The sequence below is a fragment of the Bufo gargarizans genome, chromosome 11 (assembly GCF_014858855.1).
Source record: "Bufo gargarizans isolate SCDJY-AF-19 chromosome 11, ASM1485885v1, whole genome shotgun sequence".
In the NCBI taxonomy this organism is placed as follows: domain Eukaryota; kingdom Metazoa; phylum Chordata; class Amphibia; order Anura; family Bufonidae; genus Bufo; species Bufo gargarizans.
This window is the reverse complement of record NC_058090.1, coordinates 13,279,382-13,300,182: the sequence shown is the minus strand read 5'-3', so window position 1 is coordinate 13,300,182 and position 20,801 is coordinate 13,279,382. Positions and strand designations below refer to the sequence as shown.

The 20,801-nt window shown below is 48.3% G+C and overlaps 1 protein-coding gene across 1 annotated transcript in view; it reads right to left on the bottom strand.

Annotated features, from left to right (window-relative positions):
• CDC42BPB (CDC42 binding protein kinase beta) overlaps window positions 1-20,097 on the bottom strand; it is a 52,758-nt gene extending 32,661 nt beyond the window's left edge. Inside the window, 5 exon segments of the mRNA XM_044271441.1 lie at window positions 294-442; window positions 787-882; window positions 962-1,045; window positions 2,374-2,465; window positions 19,623-20,097. Of these exon segments, the coding sequence (XP_044127376.1) occupies window positions 294-442; window positions 787-882; window positions 962-1,045; window positions 2,374-2,465; window positions 19,623-19,797 (596 nt within the window). The 5' untranslated portion in view covers window positions 19,798-20,097.
• Window positions 20,098-20,801: the final 704 nt, after the last annotated feature.

Sequence of the window (20,801 nt, the reverse complement as noted above, 5' to 3'; positions counted from 1 at the left end):
AGTGAGTGCAGCTCTGGAGTATAATACAGGATGTAACTCAGGATCAGTGCAGGATAAGTAATGTAATGTATGTACACAGTGACTGCACCAGCAGAATAGTGAGTGCAGCTCTGGAGTATAATACAGGATGTAACTCAGGATCAGTACAGGAGAAGTAATGTATGTACACAGACTCCACCAGCAGAATAGTGAGTGCAGCTCTGGAGTGTAATACAGGACTGAAATTTTTATATAGACTATATATGAAATGTAAAGTTGTGATAGGAGGAGGGGATACTCCTGTCAGATGTTACCTGTGCACATAATGCAGCTGATGAATCGAGTGTAGGGCGAGCACCATCTCAGCCAGATAAAACTTGGCCATGTCCTCGGGGAGGCGGTCCTCAAATTTACTAAGCAGTGTTAGAAGGTCTCCTCCTACATAGTAATCCATGACTAAATACTGGAAAAAACAGACACAAGAGTCATCAATACCAACCGTCTACAATGTGCAGCTTAAGATATAACACAGGAGGACGGCCTGTGTCTCATTCCTCCTGTTGCTTTGTAAATTAAAGGGGAATTACAAATTTAAAATGGGGTGAGCTGGGCCCCATGGTGGGGTGCATAAGAGCGAGGACCCCCACTGCTCCCCAGAGCTCATAAACAGCCCCCCCTCTAGCATTGTTTGGAGGGGGGCTGGAACACACAATGTCTGTTATATTGTTCCACTCTGACACAAAAGGAAACAATGTATGTAAATATCTCCATTCATTCCTTACAAACATAAATGCATCTGAAAATTACCAGATAGTTTTCATCCTGGAAGGCGTAATGTAAGGTGGTGATCCACTGACAGTCCCCATAGACCAGCACGTTCCTCTCCTCCCGGAAGCAGGCTGTCTGCAAGAGGAAGGAAAAGCGCTGAGTGACAACACGAGACGTCTCCCCACCCGACACCTATATTAAAGGGGGCACTTACTTCTGCTCTTTTCAGCATCTCCCATTTGTTCAGGATCTTCATGGCGTAGATGCGCTCCGTGCTCTTCATTCGCACCACAGCGACCTGAGGAAACAAATCCTAGTGAGCCTTGTCCAGAAAGAAGAAAATGTCACATTTAACGCCGAGTCCCCAGTCGGAACAGAGTCGTCACAACCATCTGCACGGGGCCTAGCAACGGATTTCATCCGAGGTGACCACCCTGACCTTCCACACACATGGGAGCTCGCAGCCATCAGAACTGAAGCCTAGTTTAATGGGAAGGCGTTACAGCCCATATTATACTCTGGAGCCGCATTCACAATTCAGTGCCCAAATCTCCAAGCGTTCCCTGCTTCTTCAGTGTCTGCACGGAGCTTGCTGTGGTGATCTGGAGTTTGTATTATAAGTGAAGAGGATGTTTTTCGAACAGCCTAAATTATAGGAGCTTAGATAAGCCGACGGAGCGTGCCCATCTTGTAGCTTGCTGACTGTTTTCACATGACAAACAGCAGAATAGTGAGTGCAGCTCTGGAGTATAATACAGGATATAACCCAGGATCAGTACAGGATAAGTAATGTATGTACACGGTGACTGCACCAGCAGAACAGTGAGTGCAGCTCTGGAGTATAATACAGGATGTAACTCAGGATCAGTACAGGATAAGTAATGTATGTACACAGTGACTGCACCAGCAGAATAGTGAGTGCAGCTCTGGAGTATAATACAGGATATAACTCAGGATCAGTACAGGATAAGTAATGTATGTACACAGTGACTCAACCAGCAGAATAGTGAGTGCAGCTCTGGAGTATAATACTGGATGTAACTCAGGATCAGTACAGGATAAGTAATGTATGTACACAGTGACTGCACCAGCAGAATAGTGAGTGCAGCTCTGGAGTATAATACAGTTGCAGTACAGGATAAGTAACGTATGCACATACTGATTCCACTAGCAGAATAGTGAGTGCAGCTTGTTGTGTAAACGTGGACGTGCCCTTTAATAGTTGTCCTTGAGAGCAGTAAACTGCTCAGGAAAGCTGGCATGACTGTGGTTTATGCTGCTGCACTGTGGAGCCAACTGATAAGATACAGGCACAAAACATTGCGTCCTGAATGTGGCAGGGTTCAAGTGTGCCTGCCCTCACTGGAAGAAAAAAAACAAAAAAAACGTAAACCGCTACTTGACTTTCTCTTGGCACATTCCAAGAAGAACCCTTCAGAGGAGTGAAATGTTCTACTGTTGGTCGGGGCCACACCCCACCTCCGGCGGAGGCCGCGATAAGACTTTCTGACAATTGCTAGTCAATAGGTGACAAGCAGCGCAGGTAGTGTGATGGTAAAAGTTCACTCTACCAGATGGCCCCCGTTGTCTGACTGCTCCAATATAAAGATGAAATCATAAATTTACCTCTCCAAACGCTCCTCGTCCAATAACCTTTATGATTTCGAAGTCGTCGCGATGCAGCTGCATCCCCTTCAGGAGCTGCGTGAAAGGTTTGGCTGTGAAAACGGAAAAAGGAGAGTAAATCTCAAACCCATCCAATCTCCATGCACTTTAAAGGTGAATCCTAGGTTTAGACTACATGTTCTGCAACTTCTCTCCCAAACACTGCTTGCTGTCAGCGAATAGAAACACTTGATTAGGAGAAGACTGCAGACAAATCAGACGACTTAAAATACCGCAGTCAGAACGAGGTCCCATAGAAATAGTAGGAGAACATCTGTGTATAGCCCAATGGGTTTGGAAAAACTACAACTCCCAGCATGCCCTGACAGCCACGAGTCAAAGACCAAAGGGAACCTGTCACCTCAAAAACGCATATAAAACCGCCAGCATTACCTTATAGTAGCCCCCAGTCTGTTCATAATCATATGTTTGATCCGGTAATCTGATATTTTAAGCGCCATCAGCGCCATCTTGCCGGTCAGCTTCAAGTCAAGGTAAACACGTCCCCTCTCTTGTTAGATTGACAGCCAGAAGTCTCACGCATGCGTGGTGCGCTCCTTGGTAAGGCGCGATCCCGTCTCCGGCTTCCTCTGTTAGCTGGCTTTCAGAGGCGCACTGCGCATGCGTGAGACTTCTGCGATCCCGGCCGCACTTCAGGCAGTCAAACAAGAGGGGACGGTTACAGGGCGTGCTTACCTTGAATGGAAGCTGACCGGCAAGATGGCGCTTAAAATATCAGATTACCGGATCAAACATATGATTATGAACAGACTAGGGGCTACTATAAGGTAATGCTGGCAGTTTTATATGCGTTTTTTTTGAGGTGACAGGTTCCCTTTAAATGATATAGTGATGATACAGTCCTGTTCTGGAAAGAGGAAAAGCTGTGATTTACAGGTGAAGTAATCACATGATACCTGGACCAGGAAACCAATGGGTTAATTATTAATCGTACCGCTCCATAAAAATGTCCACAGCTCTCAGGAACGCGATATGGACGAGGAAACGGCGGGAAAAAAAACCCCCATGTATTTATCAGCAACTACATCCAATATTCCCGTACATAGGAGCAGTATTATAGTAGTTCTATCCTTGTACATAGGAGCAGTATTATAGTAGTTCTATCCTTGTACATAGGAGCAGTATTATAGTAGTTCTATCCTTGTACATAGGAGCAGTATTATAGTAGTTATATTCTTGTACTGAGGAGGCAGTATTATAGTAGTTCTAACCTTGTACATAGGAGGCAGTATTACAGTAGGTATATCCTTGTACATAGGAGCAGTATTATAGTAGTGCTATCCTTGTACATAGGAGGCAGTATTATAGTAGTTCTATCCTTGTACATAGGAGCAGTATTATAGTAGTTATATTCTTGTACATAGGAGCAGTATTATAGTAGTTATATCCCTGTATATAGGAGGCAGTATTATAGTAGTTATATCCCTGTATATAGGAGGCAGTATTATAGTAGTTCTATCCTTGTACATAGGAGACAGTATTATAGTAGTTCTATCCTTGTACATAGGAGGCAGTATTATAGTAGGTATATCCTTGTACATAGGAGCAGTATTATAGTAGTTATATTCTTGTACATAGGAGCAGTATTATAGTAGTTATATTCTTGTACATAGGGGTAGTATTATAGTAGTTATATTCTTGTACATAGGGGTAGTATTATAGTAGTTCTATCCTTGTACATAGGAGCAGTATTATAGTAGTTCTATCCTTGTACATAGGAGCAGTATTATAGTAGTTATATATTCTTGTACATAGGAGGCAGTATTATAGTAGTTATATTCTTGTACATAGGAGCAGTATTATAGTAGTTCTATCCTTGTACATAGGAGCAGTATTATAGTAGTTCTATCCTTGTACATAGGAGGCAGTATTATAGTAGTTCTATCCTTGTACATAGGAGCAGTATTATAGTAGTTCTATCCTTGTACATAGGAGCAGTATTATAGTAGTTCTATCCTTGTACATAGGAGCAGTATTATAGTAGTTATATTCTTGTACATAGGAGGCAGTATTATAGTAGTTCTATCCTTGTACATAGGAGCAGTATTATAGTAGTTCTATTCTTGTACATAGGAGCATTATTATAGTAGTTCTATCCTTGTACATAGGAGGCAGTATTATAGTAGTTATATCCCTGTACATAGGGGACAGTATAAGCGGTAGTATCACTCATTAGTAGTGCAGTGACAATACACATATGACAATGGCCTATAAAAGAGGAACTAAACGTTGTTCACACATAATATCACGATTTATGGTACGTAGCAGTCCTGAACGGCAATACTGGATTTAACATTACAGCAGATTTTAATGTCTTTTTTTCAACTAAACAATAAGGTTTGCCCTGGAGCCTCCCGCGCTCAGGCTTAGTATCTGGTACAAGTCCCTCCGTATTTACTGGGGTTGGGGTCTCCCCACCACCCGGCTGCAGGTTCCACACCTGATGATACAATCCACTGTCTGCTGCGGCACATTTACCTGTTCTAACAAGATCATAAACAATTCTCTCTCATATTTGCAAAGTGACTCAGCGCAGGTAATAAAAAGTGCAGCGCCGCCCGTCAGCGTGGAAGCTCAAGCCGGTGCGGTGGAGTCAGAGCTTAGCTCTTAAAGGGACGGCCGCAGGATCCCTGGAAAACACCTATGTGCATAGCTAGGAGTATATAGACTCAACTGTACAAATTCAGGAGTCTTCTAGAACCTGAATATGAATGTTATGGAGAACGTAAAAACATGGAAGCGGGTCGTGAGAAAATGACCACCTTTGTGGCTCCCGGCACAGGCCATTCTGTAATTATCTGATATTCTCTTACAATGTGTCATAATTTAAGTAATTTACTTGCTGTCAGGGAATGGAAGCATTTTCATTTTGAACCATAGACTTGCGTTTTTCTTTTCCGGCATAGAGTTCCAACACAGGGGCTCTATACCGGAAAATAACTGATCAGGCATATCCCCATGCATTCTGAATGGAGAGTAATCCGTTCAGTTTGCATCAGGATGTCTTCAGTTCAGTCGTTTTGACTGATCAGGCAAAAGAGAAAACTGTAGCATGCTACGGTTTTATCTCCGGCGAAAAAAAACTGAAGACTTGCCTGAATGCCGGATCCGTCCTTCCGGTATGCGCATGCGCAGACCTTTAAAAATGAAAAAAAAAAAAAAAACGGATCCGTTTTGCCTGATGACACCGGAAAAACGGATCCGGTATTGCAATGCATTTTTCTGACTGATCAGGCATTTTTCTGACTGATCAGGATCCTGATCAGTCAGAAAAAATGACATCCGTTTGCATACAGTTTGCCTGATCAGGCAGTCAGTTCAGGCAACGGAACTGCCTGCCGGAATTAAACAACGCAAGTGTGAAAGTACCCTTAAAACCTGTATATATTTCACAGTCACATGAGTTTGCTACAAATGTATCCAAACCTTTGTGGACTCCAGACAGATACATTTTATCTGCACTGATACATTGTAACAAACTATGGGGACAGAAGGGAGATTTGTGCTGCCGATTTGTTTTACAAAGCATTACCCACACTGGAGACAATTGTGACAAACCCTCAGCTGTAAAATGGATTTGGTCAGGATGGGTTTGCAGCCTTTGGCTCTGTTGCAGATTATGTCTGGGGATAAAATAAAAATCGTCCCGCACGTGCTGGACTGAATTTTAAAGGGGTTGTCTGACTTCAGCAATTGGCATTTATCATGTAGAGAAAGTTACTACAAGGCCCTTACTAAATGTATTGCGATGGTCTATATTGCCTCCTTTGCTGGCTGGATTCATTTCTCCATCACATTATACACTGCTCGTTTCCATGGTCACGACCACCCTGCAATCCAGCATCGGTGGTCATGCTTGCACACTGTAGAGTAGAAGGGGGGAGAGGAAAAAAAACAAACCCTGACCTCTCTGGACCACAGAAGCACATGTAGGACAATGATTTTTCTTATATTGTGCAAGCACGGCCTCTGCTGCTGGATTGCAGGGTGGTCGTAACCATGAAAACGAGCCGTGTATAATGTGATGGAAAAATTATATGATAATCACAATACATTAGGGCACTTTCACACTAGCGTTTTTCTTTTCCGGCGCCGAGTTCCGTCCTAGGGGCTCAAATCCGGAAAAGAACTGATCAGTTTTATCCCCATGCATTCTGAATGGAGAGCAATCCGTTCAGGATGCATCAGGACGTCTTCAGTTCAGTCTTTTTGACTGATCAGGCTTTTCAGAAAACCGTAGCGTGTTGTATTTTTACCTCCGGACAAAAATCCTGAACACTTTGACTGAACGCCGGATCCGGCGCCGTTTGTCAAGTCAAACCGGATCCGGCTTTTGCATGTTAAACCCGAAAAACGTGAAAACATTTTTAAAGTCCATAAATGGCGGATCCATTTTTTCCAATGCATTTTTTCATTGTGATCAAAATCCTGATCAGGATTCAAATGTAATCCGCTTTCACACGTTTTTTCCGGATCCGGCGGGCAGTTCGTGTCGGAATTGAACGCTGGATTTAAACAACGCTAGTGTGAAAGTAGCCTTAGTAAGTGCCTTGTATTAATTTCTCTACAGGATAAATGCCATTTGCTAAAGTGAGAGAACCCCTTTAAAGGGAACCTGTCACCGGGATTTTGGGTATAGAGCTGAGGACATGGGTTGCTAGATGGCCACTAGCACAGCCGCAATATCCAGTCCCCATAGCTCTGTGTGCTTTTATTGTGTAAAAAAAACGATTTGATACATATGCAAATGACCTGAGATGAGTCCTGTCCCTGACTCATCTCACGTACAGGACTCCCCTCAGGTTAATTTGCATGTATCAAATCGTTATTTTTACACAATAAAAGCACACAGAGCTATGGGGACTGCATATTGCAGATGTGCTAGCGGCCATCTAGCAACCCATGTCCTCAGCTCTATACACAAAATCCCGGTGACAGGTTCCCTTTAAGTCCAGGGTGTCTGCCGTTATGAACAGAAGCCTACCGAACCTAAACAAGATGGTTTCTATTCAATCAAAGCAAGAGGAGCTCTTGAAAAACAAACAGAGTTGCAGAACTTTCCGGCGCCAGATGGCAACGAAAGTTTTTGCCACATTGTTCTACTTTGTATAGTGCATTTGCATACCTGTTATTTAAAAAAAAAAAAAAAAAAAAGCGATCCCAGAGAAGTGGTGACAATGGCGGCGCTGGGCCTCCTCGCCGTCTGGGCGTGCCTGCACCAGCTGGTCAATCTGCTCTTTAAATGTCAATACGTGACATGCCTGGCTCGGGAACACACCCAGCCGGGGTACAGGCGAGCATTCACACCGACAGAGTGTGGCCAGCATTTATTGTGCACAAGCGCACGACAGACGTGTTCCTCAAAATCTCTGCGCAGATGACAGGGGATAATGGAGAGGAGGGTGATGCGCGGCTGATGCCAACAACCCCTCCCCCCGAAGAAAAAAATAAATAAAATACATATACATTACACCCCCCCCCCCCCCCAACATACTGTGACCCCTACAAGGGGGCGCCTTCTACGACAACTGCACAAAGTAAAAAAAAAAAATATATATATATTGAACTCCGCGGCACATCCAAGTCGTGAAAAAGTAAAAGAAATTTTAATCACCAAACATGCGACGTTTCAATCCTCTCAATGGGATTTTTCTCAAGCAATGTATATATATATTTGCACTAGTCTACTGCTCTCTATCGGGGTGCAAGGCCATACACTGCAAGATCTCCGCCATTGGAGGATTTCCCTATAGACAGGACGTGGACGCAAATATTTATAGGATCATTATTAAAAATAAAAAAATTGGCAGTTTTCATCTGCACTACGACTGCCAGTGTACACTGCAATCTGACATTTCATTCGCAAATTAGAAAGCTTAGGATAGACAGGGCACTTCACCGCCTGGTAGAGGAAGGGTTAAGTGAGCCTGCGATGCATCATGGAGCGGGATACACGGCCGCTTCCTCCTAACACATGGCCGTATCCTGTTTGCTCCCCGGGCTGCAGCTGCACGTTGCGTTTCGTGGAGGTCGCCGCTTCCTTTCCTTTTCCTGGCCATTATGCCCCGGCACAGATCGGCAGGACAGGAATTTCCTCTTCTGGATCTGATATCCCCCTCCAGATGAAATACCGTATGCCTGCAGGGGGCGGTATTAGGGCGAGAAGCTGATCTATATATCTCAGGTCTACGAGCAGTGGCGCCCCCCCGGAGATCTATGGAGCCTCCTGACATTGCAGCACATGGTGACCTGATCTTCCCGCTGACGGCACAGGGACGTCTACACCCAGAAGCTCTCAGCACCAGCTCATTATGGATCTGCGGCTGTAACAGTACCCGGATCCTGCAGTCTATTACCCCCCCTACATTATAACGAGGCGTCTCCACAATGGAAATCCGATGAGTGTTATACTTATTGGGCTCCAGGGTACTGACTCCGGTGCTGAGCAAATCACAAGGTCCAATTAACCAGTAAAGATGGAGCAAATATATAGAAAATGCTCAGTGCGTCCAGTTACCACGTTATATTAGGGCTCCACCGCCGAAAAACACCGACTGCACACCGCCAGAAGTCAAATCCACCCCATACTGTGATGTGTATTCAGTATCGCCTCTGATTTCAAGCCGTTTTTAGCCTTTACTTAACTGGAAACTGTCAGCAAGCTGGATGATAGGCGTTACTGTGACCTTTTATTTGGACTCTTAGGCCCCTTGGAGACGAGCGTGTCCGAATGCGTTGCGGATGCGTTCAGTGATAACTGCGCGATTTCGCAGGCAAAGTCATTCAGTTTTGGGTGTTTGCGTTCAGTTTTTATCGCGCGAGTGCAATGTGATTTAATGTGTTTTTCACACGCGATAAAAAAAACCTGAATGTTTACAAAAAAACATCTCTTAGCAACCATGCGTGAAAAAGGCATCGCATTCGCACTTGCTTGCGGATGCGATTTTCATGCAGCTCCATTCACTTCTAAGGGCCTGCGTTGTGTGAAACTTGCAGAATATAGGACAAGCTGCGATTTTCACGCAACGCACAAGTGATGCGTGAAAACCAACGCACGTGTACACAGACCCATCGAAATGAATGGGTCTGCATTCAGCGCAGGCGCAATGAGTTCGCATCACGCATTGCACCCGAACGGAATACTCGCTCGTCTGCCAAGGGGCCTCAAGTTCTCCTGCTTCAGTGAATAAAGAGATTTTCCATGAAACAACAATTGTGAAGCAGCTTCTCTCAGAACTTCTTGTGCCATTTCCTCTGTTGTTCCTCTTGGAAATTTATAAATAAATAGACAACAGGTTTTTTTTTCTCCTTTTTTAGGGCTCTTTCACACTTGCGTTGTCCGGATCCGTCGTGTACTCCATTCGCCGGAATTACACGCCGGATCTGGATAAACGCGTAAGAACGCATAATGTTTTCTTTCCGGATGAGTCTTTCTGACTTTTTTGGTAAGAGACTGATCCGGAAATCCTGAAGCCAACATCAACGTTATTTTTCCGGATCCGTCGTACGACGGATCCGGAAACAAAAACGTTGATGTTGGCTTCAGGATTCCCAGGTCAGTCTCTTTTCGCGCCAGCCAAGCCCTTCCTACTTCCTGGCGCAGGCGCAACTTCCGGATCCGTCGTTGCGTCGTAACAACTGAAGATGTTAGGACGGACCCGGAATAATACATTTAAATGGGCTGTTATTCCGGATCCGGCCTTGCGGCAAGTGTTCAGGATTTTTGACCGGAGCAAAAAGCGCAGCATGCTGCGGTATTTTCTCCGGCCAAAAAACGTTCCGGTCCTGAACTGAAGACGTCCTGATGCAGCCTGAACGGATTTCTCTCCATTCAGAATGCATGGGGATATGACGGATCAGGATTCTTCCGGCATAGAGCCCCGACGACGGAACTCAGTGCCGGAAAACAACAACGCAAGTGTGAAAGAGCCCTAACTCCACCTTGTCAATAAAGGTGTGCCCCTACTAAGTCAGCACTAACTGGAAAATGTCAGATTGTGCCGACCCCCCCGAACAGCCAGTTGTCAAGTTAATATATTTCCAGGAGGAATAACAGAGGAGTGGCACCACACAGAATTGTAAGAGAAGATGCTTCAGAATTGATATTTATGGGAAATCCAAGTATTTACTATATCAGACATGTCCAAAGGTGGGGACCGGTCCTTCTGGAAGATTTATGGGAATACCTGGGACAACCGGATCGTTAACCCATTAGTACCCGATGGTCATTAATACGTAAAGCCGAGATTATGGTATGATCTCTCAATATCTGCTCTGGGTTTCCATGGGTTAATGGACCCCACATCCCAATCACAGCAGGATATGGCTAAGTGCATACAACACAGACACCTAAGGGTCCATTCACACGTCCATTGTTTCTTTCCTGATCTGTTCCGTTTTTTGCGAAACAGATCTGGACCCATTCATTTTCAATGGGTCCTGAAAAAAATCGGACAGCTCAATGTCTGATTTTAAGACCCATTGAAAATGAATGGGTACAGAACTGGTCCAGATCTGTTTCGCAAAAAACGGAACAGATCAGGAAAGAAACAACGGACGTGTGAATGGACCCTTAGAGTAACGGATCTGTCAACAGCAGCTTACTGATGGTTTCCTGGTAAACACTAATCGACTAATTATTTCTTTTTCCACATACAGCCAACACGCCAGATCATGGCAAGCCTTTCTAGCCTACAAATCTAATACTAAAACTACAGTGAAGACTGACACCAAGGGAAAGCACCAAGGGGGTCAGAATCAGATAAACTTTATACACCAGCTCTTGATTTCTATGCCATTCAGGGTCTGTGGAAAGATGGGTGTTAACCCCTCGATCATGGGGCCAACTTTAGAGCCCAGAAAGTTTACTTCATGTCAAATGTCTTACAGAGGACTCGGACACTGAAGAACCTCGTATTGACGGGGGTCCGATTCCTGACGACCCCGCCAAATCAGCTGACAAAAGGTGCAGCCCCGTTTTCTGCAGGATCGGACCACACAGGCTAGGCTTCACCCCCCCAATGATGTAGTCTGTCCTTGAATTACTCTTGGTAGGCAGTAACCACTGATTAATGGGAAGACCCCACAAGACCGGCTGTTGTCAGTCTCAGACCTTTGCGCTTGCTCGTTTTCCCGCTTCCTCACTTAGTAACGTAACATTAAAATAATCCACGTTTACACGTCTCCCGCTGCGATATGAGCCGGGCGATGGCGGACCCCTGGTCCACATACATGAGCTGCAGCCGTGGCCCCTGTGACCTGTCAAACAATGGAGGTGAAAGGTCGGCAGCTGCTGAAGTGATTGCTTCCTTTTCCTGCTCTACCTACTTCCCAGGAAGTGGCGGTTAACCCCTCGCCGGCCGGCAGAGGTTTGTTAAAATTTACCAGGAGGGAGCACCGGACATCTGGACGGCCGCTCCGACGACTTCACCCATCGCTGTCATCCACGACGTCACAGGAGCTTTATATACAAGACCAAATCGGATACGGACTTGGAACGGTAGCGGCCCCGCCATATTTTCAGGTAAATCATACAGATTTTGCAGCGGATGCAAATTACACCCCGTGGTGACGCACCAGAAGGGAGCGGGCGACATGCGGAGGATTTAGCTGCATTCCCGTGGCAATATCTCCACGTGTTACCCGCACACTTGTTGTTGAATTTCACCCTACGCGGCGCAGGTAAAGTGGTGCATAGATTTTTTTTTCACATTTTGCTCACCCACTTTGTCGATCCTGCATTAGAGCTCATTCAACGATCCGCAATACACGGGCACCGCTCCGTGTGCATTCCAGAGGCGCGGAGCAGAACACTGCGGAGTGCTTTCTGGGGTTTCTTCCTTCCCTTCGCAGCGCACAGTGAATGGGTCCGCCATCCCCATGCTGCTGCCCCACAGTCTGTGCTCATGCATTGCGGACGGCAATTTGCGGTCCACGGCACGGTCGTGTGAACAAGCCCTTCCCCACCCAGCATGCATCCTATAGGAAAGCACTGGAAGCTGTCAACAAGCTGCTGTTGATGGATCTTTAGTCTCTTTACGTCTCGCGCACATGGCAGCAATCTGGCGTCCAGACACATCTACAGGACCCTGCGGCATCAAATGTGTCTCCGAATTCATACAGAATAAGTAAATAAATAAATCACTGTGCCGCAGGCTGCATTACATGAGCACTGGGGGAAACATTACTGCAATATAAGGCCGCAAATATGCGCCATATGGCGGCACACAGAGCCACAGGGACTCCACGTGACAAATACTTGCTTTGTATTTATACCTTGTGGCGGGACTGATCTGCACAGCATTAGAAACATGTGGCTGCTTGGCTTCAGAAACAGCGCCACCTCTGTCACCCGGCTGCGGGCGGTACTGCAGCTCAGAGCCACTCTTTCCAAAACACCAGGCACTGCTGTGTGGCGCTGTTTCTGGACGACCCCTTAAAGACCCCGTGACCGTGTTAGACTAATAGAAAGATGCATCCTCCGTTGCTCTGCATTACCAAGATCGCCGCTTGCGCTCAGTGAATGGAAACATCCTTGTTTACAGTTAAAGGGCTTAAAAAATGTCTCAATTCCGTCCAATTGACACAAGTACTGCAGGCACGATCGGGACAGGCTTCAGGTTGGTTAGCAAGGATGCTTCTTTTCACCGACAGCACGCAGAGATCTTGAATACGACAGCTGCACATTTACACAGTGAACGATACATTCCTCGTGTGCCTTGCCCATATACACAACAGGGAAGCTGAAGGAGCAACGCTGCAGTGTAAAGTACAGAAAGCTAAGCTGCAGCCACTGATCACAATCATACATGTACTGTAAAGGAGCAGAGCAACAGTATAAAGCAACGGGGAGGGAAATAAGAGTTCTTAGAGACACCGATGAGCATATTTCAGACTAGCTCAGACTCCAATGGACAACACAACCAAGCTGGAGTCACTGACCATAGCGGTGCCCCAATGGAACAGCTTCAGTGTAAAGCAGGGGAGAGAGAAATAACAGCTGCCTCAGATGCCAACAGACAATGCATCTCTGCTAGAGTCACTGGTCACAGCTGTGTGCTAAATGAGCACAGCTGCAGTGTTAAGCATGGGGAATAGATAGACCAGCTGTCTGACAAGACGGCAGATTTCAGACTACCTAAGACTCCAATTAACAATGCAGTTAACCTGGAGTCATTGTTTTAAAAGGTGTGTCCTAAACAGAGCAAGGCTGCAGTGAAAAGCACGGGGAAAAAGGCACAGCAGCAGCCTGCGTCTCTGAAAATGGAGAAAGTGGGTTTCAGACTACTTGAGACTCCAATAGACATTACAGCCATGCTGAAGTCACTGTCCACAGCTGTGTCCTGATGGAGCAGAGGTGCAGTGTAAAGCATGGGATAAGGGCAGAGCAGCAGCTCGAGTCTCTGAAAACAGAGCAGGTGGGTTTCAGAATACCTGAGACTCCAATAGACATTACAGTCATGCTGGAGTCACTGTCCACAGCTGTATCCTGATGGAGCAGAGGTGCAGTGTAAAGCATGGGATAAGGGCAGAGCAGCAGCTCGAGTCTCTGAAAACAGAGCAGGTGGGTTTCAGAATACCTGAGACTCCAATAGACATTACAGCCATGCTGGAGTCACTGTCCACAGCTGTATCCTGATGGAGCAGAGGTGCAGTGTAAAGCATGGGATAAGGGCAGAGCAGCAGCTCGAGTCTCTGAAAACAGAGCAGGTGGGTTTCAGAATACCTGAGACTCCAATAGACATTACAGCCATGCTGGAGTCACTGTCCACAGCTGTGTCCTGATGGAGCAGAGGTGCAGTGTAAAGCATGGGATAAGGGCAGAGCAGCAGCTCGAGTCTCTGAAAACAGAGCAGGTGGGTTTCAGAATACCTGAGACTCCAATAGACATTACAGCCATGCTGGAGTCACTGTCCACAGCTGTGTCCTGATGGAGCAGAGGTGCAGTGTAAAGCATGGGATAAGGGCAGAGCAGCAGCTCGAGTCTCTGAAAACAGAGCAGGTGGGTTTCATAATACCTGAGACTCCAATAGACATTACAGCCATGCTGGAGTCACTGTCCACAGCTGTATCCTGATGGAGCAGAGGTGCAGTGTAAAGCATGGGATAAGGGCAGAGCAGCAGCTCGAGTCTCTGAAAACAGAGCAGGTGGGTTTCAGAATACCTGAGACTCCAATAGACATTACAGCCATGCTGGAGTCACTGTCCACAGCTGTATCCTGATGGAGTAGGTAAAAAAAAAAAAAAAGCATCCGACACTGAAGAGAATACATAGCAGGGCAAACGTGCACTTTCCCTTTAATTAAGGTCTCGAAGGTGTGATGCCCGTTGCTGTATTGCAAACCGCATTTGCGGATGCGCAATACACGAGCACCGTTCCGCGTGCATTCCGCACCACAGATGCGGACCCATTCACTTCAATGGGTCCGCAAATCCGGAACGGAACACTACGGAGTGCTTCCTGGGGTTCCGTTCTGTGCTTCCGCACCACAAAAAGATAGAACTTGCTCTATATTTTTGCGGAACTGAGGGATCGCGGATCCATTCAAGTAAATGGGTCCACGATCCCCATGCGGCTGCCCCACGGACTGTGCCCGTGCATTGCGGACCGCAATTTGCAGTCCACAGCACGGGCGTCACACCGTCGTGTGAACGAGCCCTAAAGGAGACTCTCCTCCCAGCAGGCACTTATGTCCAGGGTCCTTCATGCATTAAGTGAGGCCTGGAGGGACGTTGCCCAGGAAATGGTCATCTGAAGAGCCGGCCATTATAATGCCTCATTAACTATTAACTCGCCTCTAAACCGAAGGGAGCGGCCGGACGGCTCTTCTGCGTCTCCCAGCTGGGCCGCATCAAGTGCGCCACCCAACTGCTCCAGGCTCCTGAAAGGCAAATCTATCGAGTTCTACAGATATTTGTGCAGATATCACCCGCCTGACAACCAGAACCTGTAAGCGGGGCACACTGGTTGTCACCCAGCTTTCCTAGAGACAATCCAAGTCTTATCCTCAATCTATACAACATGGCGTCACTAACTCAAGCGTCTCATCCCATAATTCCATGCACTAGGGATGTCTAACTAGAGTGCCCATAGGGTGAATAGAACACAGAACCTACAGTAAAGACTGACACCATTGTAAGACATTCGTATGTTTCCTAATATGCTCAGAGGGGCAGTCAGGACACAGACCCCTCACCCGCTTCTCACGTGTCATTTCCTACAATTCCTCTCATCTTTTAATGGTGGTCCCATCTGTCAGCCAGACCCCAGCGCACGAAAGACATGCTGCACTGCTGTGCACCCCGGGGCCCCACAGCCCTGACTGCCAGGGAATGCTGAGAGTTGTAGTTTCACAACAGCTGGAGAGCCCCAGGTTTACATATGGGTCAGAGCATGCTTGGAGTTGTAGTTGCACAGCCATCTGCACCACAGGGCTCTCCAACCGGTATGAAGCTACAACTCCCAACATGCTAAGATGGCCGGCTGTAACATTAAGCTTTCCAGCAAAAAATAACTACAACTACCAGCATGTTCAGACTGTCTTCTTCAACCATGGACTCCATAGGTGGTGTGCATCAGAACTCCCAGCATCCTCAGTCAGTGATATACCACCAAGAGTTTTCCAGCCCTCATGAAAGTGCAACTCCCAGCATGTTGTTATAACATCTATAACCTGGAACTCCCTGCAGCTGTTGTGCAACTACAACTCCCATAGTGGTCAGTCAATATACAACCTGAAGTTCTCCTGCTGTCATTAAAATACTACAACTCCCAGCATGCTCTAAGCCATTTGCATCGTGGGGTTTTCCAGCTGTTTCAAAACTACAACTCTCAGCATGCTCTCACAGACGTCTGCAACATAGGGGCTCTCCAGCTTTTGTGCAACTACAGTTCCTAGCATGCTCTGAGAGCCATCTACAACCTGGGGCTCTGCAGCGGTCATGAAACTACAACTCCCAGCATGCCCTCACAGCCATCTGCAACAAAGGGCTCTCCAATTGCGGGAGGATGCTGGGGGTGGTAGTTTTATGAGAGGTGAAGATCTGCAGGTTGCACATGATCGACAGAGCATGATAGGAGTTGCAGTATTCAAATGGCTAGAGCCTCAGTTTGAAGATGGCCATCTGGACACGCTGAGAGTTGTAGTTTCACAATAGCTGATCCACAGTCCTAAGCCGGCAGCTGACTGGGCGTCTTGGTAAGCGGAGTGGAAGTCGCCCTTGAAAGTGGCCGACACCTTCTCATCCGCGCCTGATAAGAGTCTTCTCAGGCGGCTCCCAGCGCCGCGCAGTTATTCCTGGTCATATAAACAGGAAATAAAATTTCCTGCCTCGCGCTTGTGGACGTTCGGAGCACAGGGGGGGCGTTAAAAAGCAAAAAACGTCTGCGGCGCCAGAAAAACAGCCCATTAAAAATAGGGAAGAGAATGATGGCGGCCATCGCTTTCAGTGCCTGACACGCTTCACTCTCGGTTCAGGGATAACTTCAGGCGTTCGGTCGCCGCCATCAACGCATGTCAGAGCGCCCCCTCCCTAGACAGAACCAGCACCACTGTCCATCCAGTTCTCCCTGATTCATGAACGGAAGGCCAAAACTGCTCTGACACTTTCCAAGGGGCAGATGCAGAGGTCCTGGCTATTCAGGGCCTGCGGAGAGCTGGGTGGCACCCCTGGGGGGGGGGGGGGGGGGGGGTCACAGAAATGGCAGCGCGTGTGGTATTAGAGGTGCCCCAAATCTCTGCGCTCTGCAGGCGGAGTGTGGATCGGTGCAGCATTCCTAACCTAAGGCTCGGGCCTCCTGGAATCTGTATACATTCCACACGCTGCGGACGCTCTCCAGATCTGGGCGGCAGCAGGAAGTGCTCCGACCTGACAACCCGAATATCTTCTGACCAAGTCACTCCGTGTTTACCTGAATGACGCCAGCGCAGCCGCGTCCCAGCGTAGCACCCCCCCCCCCCCCCCCGCCGTGCAAGAGTTAAAGGGGGCTCCCTTCTGCTACTTTCTAATCATCCTCATTTTCAAGCCAGCAAAATAGAAGCACTCCGATTTCCCTCTGGCCCTTCCTACAGCTGAGGGTTTGTTACAATTGAAACCAGCCTGGACAATCCTCTGGGAGCTCAACACGTCAGCAGCACATATTCTACCCCCTTCCTGATGGATACATTGCATCAGTCTGTTCGGGTTCACAGGGGACTGTCCGGACTGGATGCAACTGTAACAAACCCTCAGCGGGGAGAGGGATCAGCAATCACAAAATAAAAATAAAATAAAAAACTGCAAACAGGAATCTTGAAAATGATGAGAAACTGAAATCGGGTCACTAGAAATTTGCATAAATTTGCATACATTTCCTTCCCTCGTTTAGTGTAATCGCTTGGTGAATAGAGGAAACCAATAACCAAATCACAACCAACCACTCTCCGATTCCTACCGGACAGCTGCGGCGTTGCTACAGCGATTGCCAGTTAGGCCGCTGACCAACGCACTGCATTCTGGGCAGTAAGAGAATTGCATTCACAGCGGCCGAGGCAACTGCTACTTAAGCAATTGTCTAATCACTGCCTGCACTTGTATAATAGGCTGCCAATCTGAGCGTTCAATTAGGGAACTGCCCCCACAGCGATTGTCCTGGCATAACACAGGGGTCTGAGGGTACAGTCCCCCCACGGCCGGCGTGCGCCAGGATACAGGCTGCTGGGATTTCCTGGCGTCTGCCCCGGCGCTTTACCTTACAGGAAGTGAATCTGCTAATAGACAGGAATAAGGGAATTGCCGTGGATGCAATTGTCCAATATTCAACCACAAAAACAGGAAGTCAAAACCTCAGATGAGACGGCGGCCGAGACCAGGGGTGCACTGCATACCAGGCGCTGCAGTTGTCATCTCCCCCAGGACCTGCTGGGAGTTGTAGTCTCACCACCACACTGTACAGGATTATAATCCACTAATGAGGCCGCAGCCCTCTGCCACCCGACCCCCCCCCCCCCTCTTACTGGGCCAGACTGTCATTCAGGACTCTGGGTGGCAGCACCTATAGACGCCGCACTGCGGTCAGGGCTTTCCCAGATTCAACGACTGATCATGCCCTGGCACATAGTTATTATACATATGAATGCACTCAGCAAAGTCCTGACAGTCTGCTGGGGGTTGTAGTTGCAGCACAGCTGGAGTCACAGGCTGGCACTGATGACCACACTCTGGGCAATCTATTAAAATGTTTGAAGTAGTGACTGATGCCCCATTATTACCCACAGTGAGCTGCCACCAGAAGCCAATGCCACCTCTGCCATGTAGATAGACATATTCGGCCAGACCTCGTGTGATGCCAGCCCCCCACACAGATATGCCCTGTGTAACACCACCATGAAGATGCCCATGCCACCAGGATTTTTCCATTCCAGGCCATGTCTGTTCTAGCTTGCTGAAAAGTTCTCATGCCCACCAGCTTCATATGCCCTCTGCATCGCTAGGACCAGCTACTCCAAAATATTGTGACACCAACACACAAAGTGGGCTGGCATGACACGATGCCCAGCACTACGTCACCAACCTCATACAGTGCTCTTCCATGAACCCATTGCTTTACCCCTTGAAATGATTACATGATGAACCCTAAAAACCTCCTAGCAGTGCCAACCATGCCCGTCGTGTAATGTACAGGTCATGCTTCTAACTCCATGGAAGGCTAATGTGCCCTGGCACTGTCCTAGTATAATGCCAACGACCTGACCGCATTATCCATATACATTGTGCCATCCCAGCGCAGTACAATGTTGTCACGCCCCTCTATGGGCACAAAGCCCCTCTGGCTTCCCCCCGGACACTCGCCCCTCTGGCTTCCCCCCGGACACTCGCCCCTCTGGCTTCCCCCCGGACACTCGCCCCTCTGGCTTCCCCCCGGACACTCGCCCCTCTGGCTTCCCCCCGGACACTCGCCCCTCTGGCTTCCCCCCGGACACTCGCCCCTCTTCTCCCCCCCGGACACTCGCCCCTCTTCTCCCCCCCCCCCGGACACTCGCCCCTCTTCTCCCCCCCCCCCGGACACTCGCCCCTCTTCTCCCCCCCCCCCGGACACTCGCCCCTCTTCTCCCCCCCCCCGGACACTCGCCCCTCTTCTCCCCCCCCCCCCGGACACTCGCCCCTCTCCCCCCCGGACACTCACCCCTCTTCTCCCCCCGGACACTCACCCCACTCCAGGAACTCGCTGACGTACTTGTCCCGGCGCAGTGTGGAGCCGCCGCACTCGGTCACCAGGCAGAGCAGCACGTCCAGCAGCGTCTCCACACTCAGCGCCGCCTCGTTCCTCTGCGGCCCGTCCAGCAGCAGCTGCTCCAGCTTCTTCAGCCGCACCCGGGCCGACATGTTGTGCGACAAATCCGAGCGACAACAAGGAGAAAATGTCCGGAGCCGAGAAGAAGAATAATCCGGGATGTAATCCTCACAGGGCGGAGGGCGCGGCTCTCTCCTGCCGGCAGTCAGTCCATGCCCCGGCGGCCTGCCTGCTCTGTGCGGCTTCCCGGGAACAACATGGCCCTGCGCCTTCCCCTCCCTGTCCCTGGGATTCGGGATCACCGAGCAGACCGGGAGCGCTGACCCAGCCCACCGGAAAGGGAAGGAATGTCCGAGCCGACGTCACGGCAACGCTGGAAGAGCCCTCTTCCGGTCACTGGGCAGCACTGCACATCCATAGGGAATAAAGGCTTGGGCTGGAGTACGGGAGGCGGCGAGGGACAGAAGAGCGCAGAGCTCGAACTACCCCACATCAGCCAGTGGATCTGGTGCTTTCACACTTGCGTCAAAGTTTTCGGGTATTGAGTTCTGTCCTAGGGGCTCATTACTGGAAAAGAACTGATCAGTTTTATCCCCATGCATTCTGAATGGAGAGCAATCCGTTCAGGATGCATCAGGATGTCTTCAGTTCAGTCCTTTTACGGTATTTGGACGGAGAAAAAACCGCAGCATGCTGCAAAAATCCTGAACACTTGCTGGGATTTTTTTCCATTGGAATGTATTAGTGCCGGATCCGGCATTAAAATTGCCGCATTGACGGATCCGGTCTGCGCATGCGCAGACCTTTAAAAATGTAAAAAAAACAAACACCAGATCCGTTTTTCCGGATGACACCGGAGAGAGGGATCCGGTATTGCAATGCATTTGTGAGACGGATCCACCTCCTGATCCGTCTACAAATGGTTTCCGTTTGCATACAGATTGCCGCAATCCAGCAACGCAAGTGTGAACGTAGCCTTACACTGTAGTGCGCGATACTGTCCGCTGAGCCGATATGTATGGTGTATCTAATCCTGTGACCTGTTATACTGTGGGAAGAACTGGTGTATCTAATCCCATCATGTGTTATACTGTGT